This window comes from Nomascus leucogenys, chromosome X (assembly GCF_006542625.1).
Source record: "Nomascus leucogenys isolate Asia chromosome X, Asia_NLE_v1, whole genome shotgun sequence".
Lineage (NCBI taxonomy): Eukaryota > Metazoa > Chordata > Mammalia > Primates > Hylobatidae > Nomascus > Nomascus leucogenys.
This window is the reverse complement of record NC_044406.1, coordinates 66196455-66209389: the sequence shown is the minus strand read 5'-3', so window position 1 is coordinate 66209389 and position 12935 is coordinate 66196455. Positions and strand designations below refer to the sequence as shown.

General features: G+C 36.9%; 1 protein-coding gene across 2 annotated transcripts in view; it reads left to right on the top strand.

Annotated features, from left to right (window-relative positions):
- Nucleotides 1-9994, top strand: part of ABCB7 (ATP binding cassette subfamily B member 7) — a 110829-nt gene extending 100835 nt beyond the window's left edge. For both annotated transcript variants that reach the window (XM_030806392.1, XM_030806393.1), the window contains 2 exons: nt 205-312; nt 7991-9994. In XM_030806392.1, the coding sequence (XP_030662252.1) occupies nt 205-312; nt 7991-8206 (324 nt within the window). In that variant the 3' untranslated portion in view covers nt 8207-9994. The remainder of the gene's footprint in view (nt 1-204; nt 313-7990) is intronic.
- The last annotated feature ends 2941 nt before the right edge of the window (nt 9995-12935 follow it).

Below are 12935 nucleotides of genomic sequence, written 5' to 3'. Positions count from 1 at the left end.
GCCTTCTCTTTTTGCTTTCTCCCCTTCCTTTTAGCAGTTATTAGATTAGGTCTAATATTTGGTATCAGTATAAAGTTTACATAATAAAAAATTAACTGGCATTTTTTATGTTCCTTTAGGAAATGTATGATTATTTTAATTTACATTTGCCTAATGTGTAGTTCTTTTTATTTTCTCCTGTTCTTCATATTACCAAACTTGCAGACTATTCTTGGTGCCATGAAGGATGTGGTCAAACACAGAACTTCTATTTTCATTGCACACAGATTGTCAACAGTGGTTGATGCAGATGAAATCATTGTCTTGGACCAGGTAAGAGATTTAACTTTAAAGTTTAGTATTTGAGGAACACTGGAAATTGTTATAGATACAAGAAGCTTAAATATTGTTTCTTACATTATTTGGTTGAGACTGAATCCTGTTATGATTCTGTTTTTAGCCCCTGTTGATTGGAAATAATGCATGTCACTTCCAAGAAAGAATAAACTATATTAACTCATTCTCTATTAAAGTATTACAAGCAAAAGTTTAATCAGGAAAGCATTAAATCTTCACGATAGAAGCAGGTTTTCAATGGTGCATATATAAAATAACTTTTCTGCCTTCATTTTGGATTTTGCCTTTTGAATGTGTTTGCTCTTGCTTTTCTAGTTCTTTTAATTGGGATGTTAGGGTGTCAATTTTGGATCTTTCCTGCTTTCTCTTGTGGGCATTTAGTGCTATAAATTTCCCTCTACACACTGCTTTGAATGTGTCCCAGAGATTCTGGTATGTTGTGTCTTTGTTCTCGTTGGTTTCAAAGAACATCTTTATGTCTGCTTTCATTTCGTTATGTACCCAGTAGTCTCTCAGGAGCAGCTTGTTCAATTTCCGTGTAGTTGAGCGGTTTTGAGTGAGTTTCTTAATCCTGAGTTCTAGTTTGATTGCACTGTGGTCTGAGAGACAGTTTGTTATAATTTCTGTTCTTTTAAATTTGCTGAGGAGAGCTTTACTTCCAACTATGTGGTCAGTTTTGGAATAGGTGTGGTGTGGTCCTGAAAAAAATGTATATTCTGTTGATTTGGGGTGAAGAGTTCTGTAGATGTCTATTAGGTGCGCTTGGTGCAGAGGTGAGTTCAATTCCTGGATATCCTTCTTAACTTTCTGTCTCGTTGATCTGTCTAATGTTGACAGTGGGGTGTTAAAATCTCCCATTATTATTGTGTGGGAGTCTAAGTCTCTTTGTAGGTCACTCAGGACTTGCTTTATGAATCTGGGTGCTCCTGTATTGGGTGCATATATATATTTAGGATTGTTAGCTCTTCTTGTTGAGTTGATCCCTTTACCATTATGTAATGGCCTTCTTTGTCTCTTTTGATCTTTGTTGGTTTAAAGTCTATTTTATCAGAGACTAGGATTGCAACCCCTGCCTTTTTTTGTTTTCCATTTGCTTGGTAGATCTTCCTCCATCCCTTTATTTTGAGTCTATGTGTGTCTCTGCACGTGAGATGGGTTTCCTGAATACAGCACACTGATGGGTCTTGAGTCTTTATCCAGTTTGCCAGTCTGTGTCTTTTAATTGGAGCATTTAGCCCATTTACATTTAACGTTAATATTGTTATGTGTGAATTTGGTCCTGTCATTATGACGTTAGCTGGTTATTTTGCTCGTTAGTTGATGCAGTTTCTTCCTAGCCTTGATGGTCTTTACATTTTGGCATGATTTTGCAGTGGCTGGTACCGGTTGTTCCTTTCCATGTTTAGTGCTTCCTTCAGGAGCTCTTTTAGGGCAGGCCTGGTGGTGACAAAATCTCTCAGCGTTTGCTTGTCTGTAAAGTATTTTATTCCTCCTTCACTTATGAAGCTTAGTTTGACTGGCTATGAAATTCTGGGTTGAAAATTCTTTTCTTTAAGAATTGTTGAATATTCGCCCCCACTCTCTTCTGGCTTGTACAGTTTCTGCGGAGAGATCCACTGTTAGTCTGATAGGCTTCCCTTTGTGGGTAACCCGACCTTTCTCTCTGGCCGCCCTTAACATTTTTTCCTTCATTTCATTTTTGGTGAATCTGACAATTATGTGTCTTGGAGTTGCTCTTCTCGAGGAGTATCTTTGTGGTGTTCTCTATATTTCCTGAATCTGAATGTTGGCCTGCCTTGCTAGATTGGGGAAGTTCTCGTGGATAATATCCTGCAGAATGTTTTCCAACTTGGTTCCATTCTCCCCGTCACTTTCAGGTACACCAATCAGACATAGATTTGGTCTTTTCACATAGTCCCGTATTTCTTGGAGGCTTTGTTCGTTTCTTTTTATTCTTTTTTCTCTAAACTTCCATTCTCGCTTCATTTCATTCATTTCATCTTCCATCACGGATACCCTTTCTTCCAGTTGATCGCATCGGCTCCTGAGGCTTCTGCATTCTTCACATAGTTCTCGAGCCGTGGCTTTCAGCTTCATCAGGTCCTTTAAGCACTTCTCTGCATTGGTTATTGTAGTTATCCATTCGTCTAATTTTTTTTCCAAAGTTTTTAACTTCTTTGCCATTGTTTTGAATTTCCTCCTGTGGCTCGGAGTAGTTTGATCATCTGAAGCCTTCTTCTCTCAACTTGTCAAAGTCGTTCTCCATGTGGCTTTGTTCCGTTGCTGCTGAGGAGCTGCGTTCCTTTGGAGGAGGAGAGGCGCTCTGCTTTTTAGAGTTTCTGGTTTTTCTGCTCTGTTTTTTCCCATCTTTGTGGTTTTATCTACTTTTGGTCTTTGATAATGGTGACTTATAGATGGGTTTTTATCGTGGATGTGCTTTCTGTTTGTTAGTTTTCCTTCTAACAGACCGGACCCTCAGCTGCAGGTCTGTTGGAGTTTGCTGGAGGTCCACTCCAGGCCCTGTTTGCCTGGGTATCACCAGCCGTGGCTGTAGAACAGCAGATATTGGTGACCCGCAAATGCTGCTGCCTGATCGTTCCTCTGGAAGTTTTGTCTCAGAGGAGTACCCAGCCGTGTGAGGTGGCAGTCTGCCTCTACTGGGGGATGCCTCCCAGTTACGCTCCTCGGGGGTCAGAGACCCACTTGAGGAGGCAGTCTGCCCATTCTCAGATGTCCAGCTGCATGCTGGGAGAATCACTGCTCTCTTCAAAGCTGTCAGACAGGGACATTTAAGTGTGCAGAGGTTACTGCTGTCTTTTTGTTTGTCTGTGCCCTGCCCCCAGAGGTGGAGCCTACAGAGGCAGGCAGGCCTCCTTGAGCTGTGGTGGGCTCCACCCAGTTCCAGCTTCCTGGCTTCTTTGTTTACCTAATGAAGCCTGGGCAATCGCAGGCGCCCTTCCCCCAGCCTTGCTGCCGCCTTGCAGTTTGATCTCAGACTGCTATGCTAGCAGTCAGGGAGAGTCCGTGGGCGTAGGACCCTCCAAGCCAGGCACAGGATATAATCTCCTGGTGGGCCGTTTTTTAAGCCCATTGGAAAAACGCAGTATTAGGGTGGGAGTGACCTGATTTTCCAGGTGTCGTCTGTCACCCCTTTCTTTGACTAGGAAAGGGAACTCCCTGAACCCTTGCACTTCCTGAGTGAGGCGATGCCTCGTCCTGCTTTGGCTCGCGCACGGTGCACTGCACCCACTGTCCTGCACCCACTTTCTGGCACTCCCTAGTGAGATGAACCCGGTACCTCAGATGGAAATGCAGAAATCACCTGTCTTCTGTGTCGCTCATGCTGAGAGCTGTAGACCGGAGCTGTTCCTATTCGGCCATCTTGGCTCCACCCTGGAGGATTCTTCTCTGGAGAAAACAAAAGCAGCCACTGGGGAAAAAAAAAAAAAAGATACTTGTATTTGAGAACCCCAACAAAGTGTCCAGGTATCTACATAATCATCCTACCATGAAGTCCACTGGTTTAGAAAGGCATATTAATGCACACAGAGCTTCCGGTCAGCCTTTCAATGCTCTATTCTTAAATGTCAGTGAATGGACCTCCAAAGCAGAGAAAAAAGGAACTCAATGGAAAATGTAGACTTTCTTAATATTCTCAGAGATTGTGGAAAATACAGTATTTCTAAAATAAGGACAGAAGAAAAAAAAAGTAACTTGTCATCCCAGCCACTTGGGAGGCTGAGGCGAGAGGATGACTTGAGCCCAGGAGGTGGAGACCAGCCTGGACAGCATAGCAGGACTCTGTCTCCAAAAATTAAAAAAAAAAGTGAAGGAAACTTATATGGCATGATCTGTAGAATATATTGGTAAGTGGAAAAAAAAAGTAAGATACAAAAGAGAATATAGCATGCTACCTTTTGCAAAGAAGATAAGGAAAAAAGAATATATGTGTATCTGTTTATTTTTGCAAAAAGAAACTCAAAGAATAAACTAGAAACTAAAGCAATTGGCTGCCTATGGGACATGGGTACAAAGGTTTAGAAGAGATACGGAAAAGAGAATGAAGTTTTAATATTTATTTTGCTTTTGAACCATGCTTAGTGTTTTTATACCTTCAAAAATAAAATTAAATCAACAAGGATAGGGGAAAAATAAAAATTGAATACAAACAGAAAGAAGTAAAACTAATTGCATATAAAATTGCTAACATAACCACACAGAAGAAAAGTAGAATTAAGCCAAGTAACTTTTGCATATATTACTATGATTATATACCCTTAGTGGAATATATTATAAAGACAAAAATAACCCAAAGGAAATTTGAACTTTGTTGTTGGTAGTAGTGTGGGGGTAACCATTTTGAGGCTATTTTTGTGTATAGTGTAAGATTGAGCTTATGAGTAAATACATTGATGCTGGGAAACAGATCTCTTGGGAGAAGAAAGATACAAATATGGAATTGGCAAAGAAGAGGAGAACCTTGCAATATATTGGAATAGTATTATCAGTCTGAACTTATGATTTAAAAAAAATGTCCTAACTCTGTTTACTGAAGAGGCCTAGAAGCTGTGAAAACCCAGTAGTAATAAGTATACTTGGCACCCAGATCTTGGGCACTAAATACTGTTCCTCACTAAAAGGAACCAAGACTCTTTGGAGAAGTAGTTGATTCCTGATCTGGGTCAGGGAAACTAATGAACACAAGTCATGAGGTCACAGGATCCATTTTGAATGAGCTCCCACTAGCCAATTGGGGCATATAAAGAATAATGACACTAATTAATTATAATACATTGAATAAAAAACATCTATGCATCCATGAGGATACTGCTAAAACAAAAATTATCAAGGGGAAAGGGACAATTCCCCTTTAGGAAGAAAGCCAACTAACACATGAAATGTAAAAGGAATTACAAATTTAGAAAATCACACTTTACAGCCACCATTGTAATAATTGATTCAGGTAAGGGTCCTCACTGGTTCCTGAAACCATATGGTGTAAAGCTATTGAGGCTAGAATATTTGCACGGTTTCAAATTACCATAGATTACTTACTAATTAGAGAAAAAATACCTTGAAAATAGAGAAATAGAGAAACTGGTAGATGTCACCTTAACCAGTTGATCAAACCTAATATCAGTAATGGAGCAAATTGAACTCATGTACCTCCTGATGTAATGCACTGAAGATATATTATCTTTTCTTTCTACCCAAAATGTTTAACTTGGGCTGGGTATGGTGGCTCATGCTGGTAATAACAGCACTTTGGGAGGCAGAGGTGGGAGGATTACCTGAGCCCAGAAGTTCCAGACCAGCCTGGGCAACATAGCAAGAGTCTATCTCAAAAAAAAAAAAAAAAAAAAAAAAGTTTAGCCTGGATCTAATAATCAGAAACAACTAGATGAATACAAATTGAAGGGCAGTCTTTTAAAAACAGGACTGGACATTTTAGAAATGTCAGTGTCACAAACACACACAGACTAGAACGAAGCTGTTATAAATTCAACGTGTTGATCCTGATTGGATCCTAGATGGAAAAAAAGTATAAAGGACATTATTGGTACAATTGATGAAGTTTGAATATGGACTGTATGTTAAATAAGAATATCATATCATATTGTTCAGTTTTTTTGGGTGTTTTTCTCTTCGTTTTTTGTTTTTGTTGTTGTTTGTTTGTTTTTGGTAGAGATGGGTGGGGGGTGTCTCATCATGTTGCCCAGGCTGGTCCCAAATTCCTGGGCTCAAGCAATCCTCTCATCTCAGCCTCCCAAAGAACTGGGATTACAGGCATGAGCCACCATGGCCGGCCATTGTTAAATTTCCTGAGTGTGATATAGTTGTATTTCAGTCATGTAGGAGAATGTCTTTGTTTTTAGGAGATACATGCTAATAAAATATTTAGGGGTGAAGTGTAATGATGTCTGCAGCTCATTCTCAGATTGAGTAGCAAAAAATTCATGTGTATGTAGAGAGAAGGTGAAGTGGAGAAAGCAAATGTAGGAAAAAATAATGGTTGCCAAACTAGGAGAAGCATATAAAGTTGTTCATTGTGTCACTCTTGAAATATTTCAAAATTTTAAAATGGGTTTGGTAAATAAATAAATAAATAAATAAAGGAATGACCTGAGAACAAGGTTTTTGAAATGAGAAATGTCTTTGCTGAAATAAAGTCAAGGAAATCTCCAAAAGAGAGAGAGAATATAGAGAAAAGATTAGAAAACAAGAGAATTTATCTAAAAAGTCCAACATCTGACTAGTGGTAGTTCTAGAGAGGCCAGAAACAGGGGAGGAAATTGTCAAATAATAGGTTGGTGCAAAAGTTATCGTGGTTTTTGCCGTAGAAAGTAACACCAAAAAAGTGTCTAGAACTTCAGAGTAAGAGTTTCTCGATTGAAAGGGCCTGAGTACCCACCACAATGAATGGAAAGGAAAAATAAAGCTGTACCGGGGCACATTATCATAGAATTTCAGAATTGAGGATGTAGAAAACAACCTAAAAGCTCTGAAGGGAGTATCTCTGGATGGTGAGGGGAAATAAACTAATAGATTACCTAATGTAGTTGATTATGAGAAAAATACTGTTGAGAAGGGTTTTGTGATTCTGTAATAAACTTTGGACAGATTTCCAATAGTGACATAGAAAACTAAGCAAATGAAAAAAAACAAGGAAGTTACTAAGTCTAGGAGGATTAAAAGACTATATAAGAAAATATATATAAAATCGTAGTACCTACTTAGCTAAGCAGGGAATACTTACATAGTCGTAATAAGGTAAACACTGAATCAAAATTTGTGATGTAACTGATGTTGTTAGGAGAGTAAATGATGGAGTAGTGGGAATGTGGGATAGTTTGAGTGTTGAATCTCCGTATTCCATAGTAGGAAGTTAGTAGATAATGCCAGGAATGAATAAATCAAGGAGTAGCGGTATAACCTTACATGTAAATACTTAAATGTAGGCACAGACATTTCAGTTATTTTACTTAAGGGTTTATTGTAAAAGTCCTGTTACCAGGAATACCAGTAATAGTGACAGAAGTCCTTTTGTCTCTCAGCATGGTTAACCGTAGCTATCAAGAAACAAGTTAATTGTAGATCAGAGTTTGGAATCTATACCACCAAATCTTTGCAGTGTTAAGTTTAATAACCATTGTTAACAAAAATAGCCACTGGAAGAAGTAAACTTTTCATTTTCATTAAATCTTTTTTATTTTATGAAATCTTTTTTATTTCAAAGTACACATTATTTAAGGATATTATTTTTAAATCTTTTAAGTCTCTGTGTAAATAACAGTGCTTTTGATTTGAATATTTGCTGATTACAGAAAATATCACCTTTTTACATTTTAACCTTCCCTTTCTTCCCTTCAAAATGACAAATGAAACATTACAATTTTATTTCCTTTAAATAAAATGGTGTTTATGGTATTAGAAATTTTATAGCCTTTTGTTTGTTCTGGCACTGGGTAGCTCAACAGGGAGGATAGCATTCCTACCTAAATTTTTTTCATTTATACTGTGTATGAGGAATTGGGAGAAGTATTTTAATGAATGCAAATCCTTCATACTCCTTAGTTAGAAAGTATTTGGTATTTTCAGTTATTATGCTAGTTAAATGACCTTTCTCCGTGTTTCTCATGTGTTTGCTTTTTAGGGTAAGGTAGCCGAACGTGGTACCCACCATGGTTTGCTTGCTAACCCTCATAGTATCTATTCAGAAATGTGGCATACACAGAGCAGCCGTGTGCAGAACCATGATAACCCCAAATGGGAAGCAAAGAAAGAAAATATATCCAAAGAGGAGGAAAGAAAGAAACTACAAGAAGAAATTGTCAATAGTGTGAAAGGCTGTGGAAACTGTTCCTGCTAAGTCACATAAGACATTTTCTTTTTTTGTTGTTTTGGACTACATATTTGCACTGAAGCAGAATTGCTTTATTAAAAAAATCATACATTCCCATTTTCTATAATCCTTCTTTTAGATAAGATTTATTTAAAAGGGGATTTGAGTTTTACATCTTTCACAGTCTATTTAATGTGGCATCTGTATTTATCCCCAAATTATTTTCTTGTCACTGTCCTTGTTGTGCTCAATGCATAATTTTTGCTACCTGTTTGATATTACCACATTACCCTCTTGAGGCCTGACATTCATTTGATATTGATACCCAGATGAATCAGATTGGTTTCCCAATTTTTGTAGTTTTTAAAACCTCCTTTATGCTGACAATTTAGAGGGAAAGTGTCTGTTTCTTAACATGAAAAAGAGGATAGTGTAGGTTCATTTTTTCTTCTCCCTCCTCCCTCCAATTGAAATTGACGTGAAAATGAATTTATAAACTTTTAAAATTAGAATGTATCAGAAATAGACATGCATTTATAGTTTGATGTCTTACTTGATAGGTTACTTACTTTTTTCTTTGCTTCTTTTTTTTTTTTTTGAGACAGATTCTCACTCTGTCACCCAGGCTAGTGTTCAGTGGCGCATCTCAGCTCTCTGCAAACTCTGTCTTCTGAGTTCAAGCGATTATCATGCCTCGGCCTCCCAAGTAGCTGGAATTACAGGCACGTGCCACCACACCTGGCTAATTTTTCTATTTTTAGTAGAGACAGGGTTTTGCCATGTTGGCCAGGCTGGTCTTGAACTCCTGACCTCACATGATCTGCGCACCTTGGCCTCCCAAAGTGCTGGGATTACAGGTGTGAGCCATCATGCCCAGCCTATACTTAGAATTTTTTTTTTTTGAGACGGAGTCTCGCTCTTTCGCCCAGGCTGAAGTGCAGTGGCGCGGTCTTGGCTCACTGCAAGCTCCGCCTCCCGGGTTCACGCCATTCTCCTGCCTCAGCCTCCCGAGTAGCTGGGACTACAGGTGCCTGCCACCATGCCCTGCTAATTTTTTTGTATTTTTAGTAGAGATGGGGCTTCACAGTGTTAGCCAGGATGGTCTCAATCTCCTGACCTCGTGATCTGCCCGCCTCAGCCTCCCAAAGTGCTGGGATTACAGGCTTGAGCCACCGCACCCGGCTGCTAGAATTTTCGAAGTATTTGCAACTATGTACTTTTTGAAGGAAAAAAAACCTTCATTCTCATGTTGCTATGTAGAATATTCTTCATCATTAAGCAGCACCATAACTGTCATCTAGTGATTAGAATTTTATTTTTCCACAAAAAAATGAGGCATTGGTTTTGTTTTGGACAAAACTACACATTTTTCTTTAAAGATTTACAAATTCCTATGTAATTTGAAAGTTGCTATACTGGGAGTAATCTGAAAAGCTTAGAAAGTTCATTTCCTTTTATATTTCCATCTTAAATGTGCTGCTTTTTCTATTCAAAGTTTACAAAGAAACAAGTAAATGGGATGTCGTGCATGCATGCACATGCTCACACGTGTATAAATCAGTGTCCATTAAAAAATATTAACATTTAGGTAAATAGAGTATTACATATTATACTCTTTAGATGATCAAGACTGTACTCTGTGTTGACACTTCAGAATTTCTTTATTAAAAGATCTTCCCTTACTTTTCAGTAATTTAATTAGTTTCTTTAAGCCTGACATAACAAGGAAGAGCCCAAACAACATAATCAAGTTTTACCCTGGGAGGAAAAGTTTTACCTGCTAGAAAGAATTAATAAAATATTGGTATACATTCACTTAGAAAGTTCTTCTCTTTTCTAGTATGAACTTGCTTTCATTTGTTTGGTAGTAAGCATTCAATTTGAAAACATATGCACCTCATGAATGGCCACATAACTATGTAATAAGGTTTTATTTCTCAGAAAAGGTCCTAATGTACTTATTTTATTGGTTTATAGTTTTAAGAAATTTTTCATGATAATTTGATATGGGAGAGATTAATTTTAGTATTGTTGACATTGGTGGGTGGATAGCTGAACTTATCTAACTTAGGTGCCCACTCTTGTTATATAAAGGTAATTTGATAAGTAACATGAAACCAGTATTTCATAGTCTTTGCCACCAGAGTAAGTGATGCAAGATCTTGCTTTTAAAGCTAGAGTTAATACTGAGATGCATAATCAACTGAAAAGTGGATTCGTTTTTTTTTTTACCTTTTCAACATTTCTTACTCTGAAACCATAGTTGTCACTGCTCTTCTGGGGGTAGGATAAGTACTTTTAATAAACCAGTTGCATTACTGGAAATGTGGTTAAAGTCTCAATAGAAATTTTGCTTCTTTGTTAATTCCCTCTATACATTTCCAGTGATGCTGATGGAAAAGATTTTGCTTAGCCACATAAACACATAATATTGAAGTAACCATCAGTAATAATTCGTTTTGAGGTGTGAATAGTGTTCAAAGTAAGTTATTTTGTGATGTGGGAAACCTTTAGTCCAAGAAGGTTAGGAATGTTTCCAAGGTGTCGATAATTTTCCCACTAAGAGATACAAAGCTATTTTTTTTTCATATGATTGTAAGTGGTCCCTAGGCCATTGTCGTCATTAACCATTATTTTCAACTAACAAAATCTTAAATTACTTGAAAAACAGTTATTGTAGGGTCCATAATTAAGTCTTAAAGGCATTTCTTTTAACCACTTCATATTAAGGTAGTTCTATACAGGGAAATAATAGACAAGATGGAAGAAAAGCTTCCTAGGATGATTCATTCAGAGGAAATGCCAAGAAAAAGGGCATTTAATTATAGTGTACTAATTTTACATTATAATATTATGTACTCACACAAAAGGATAAAGTGTATAAATTTCTAAATCAGTGTTGCAACATAATGTTTTTTTAATATATTGGGATGAATCAGGTACAGTTTTAGAATATGGAATCTGAAAATGGAGCAAGATGATAGCGTTTTATTTTTTATATCTCTATTTTAAAGATTGAAAATTTTACTTTCTTCCTAAGGGACTTCCAGTTTACAAAAATTAAGTTGAAACCAAGGTAATTTGGGATTATAAAAACTGGGCCAGATGCCTTACTGAAGGTTCTTAACATAGAAATATCTTGGTGAGCAGATGGGCTCATTTGGAAATTTTTAACAGCTCAAGTCTGAGGGTCACTTTTGAAAATCAGAAAGAGACCTTAGCATTTGGACATGAACAAGCTCAAGATATGTGTATGTTTTTCCTCTACAGAGATTTGCACCTTTTGTAAACCTTAAGATAAATATTGTGTCATTCCTTTAGATGTTGACAAAGTAGTTTGTGAAGATGGCTGTTTTTAAAAATTTTTTTGCTTTAAAGGCAAGATATTTAAAGATTGTATGATTCCTTATTTCTGGATCTCTTTGTCCATACTGCCATCTTGCTCTTATCCTTCCTACTTGCTGAATGTGTTGCTGAGTAGCAACTTTTGCCAGTGTATATTCACAATTCTCTTACCTTGTATCTTTAGTACTAGATAGTCTGTCCTGGATTAATAGTTGAAAGCATTTAAATATGTTTGCAATTGCAGTTTTCTTAAATTGTAAACAAATCCCTTTGAATATATAGATTTTTAATGTAAATTGTATAGTAAATGATAATACCAAATCAAATAGGTTAAAACTGGTCAGTTAAGACAAAATAACTCAGAGGCCCTTAACCTCACTGTTATTGTTTACAGCAGTCTGTGTAGATAAACATTACTAAATAAACATTATATTTATGACAACAAATGGTTATCCCATTGAAGCAACTCTTCTCTGCAGTGTCCAGGGAAAACTGATATTTTGTCATTCATGTACTGAGAATAAATACAGATAATTAAGAGACACTCTGAGTGTATGACCTTACAGCCTTATGCAGAAGGTAAAAACTTGGAATTGTTTCTAAGAGAAAGTAATTGTGAAGCTCATAATGTGGGTAAAATGGCAGCAAATTATAGTGTGCTTTCAGTTAACATTAAGCTTTCATATTTTTGATGACTAATCAGTGAAAGGCAAGTTTCTGTTGCCCCCAGTTTCTCAGTTCTAATGATTAGGAAGTAAACTTTTGGGTATAGAAATGTCTTGACTGCAAATCATGTGATAAACTAGCAATTTTATTAGCTAGGTAGAGTTGGAAATGTAATGCATGTTCTAATTAAAAACAGGTTGGAGCATTTTTTGGTTGAAAAAAGGTCAGTGGATTGTTTCCATACTTCCTGTTGTTACACAGCTACAGTAGTTTCAGTTTCATAAAATCATGAGATTTTAAAGTTAGAAGGAGTTTAGAGGTCATTTAATACAATCCCCTCATTCTACAAATGAGGAAACTGAGGCCCAGTTGGGATGAAAACCTTGGCTCCTGACACCTAGTCTGTTATTCCTTCTACTGCACCACATTTCCACTCAAGTTACATTTAAAAATAAATTGGAAGCCAATGAGGTTTATCTGAGGCACAGTTATTGCTAATTGAAAATTTTTCCCGATACCCGGCCATTATGACTTGAAATACAGTTGGCATTGGTGAAATAAACTGGAGAGTAGGACTTCCATAATAGCAAAGTAAGGAGCTCAATAGACCTTCTCCCCAGCAAAACAGCATTTTTACTGGTAAAATTGTTTTTTAAAAAGCAATCATTTAAAATTTCTGAAAATTGTCTTAAGGGCATACAGGAAATAGAGAAACATTCGTTCAAGAAAATATATTGAATCTTAT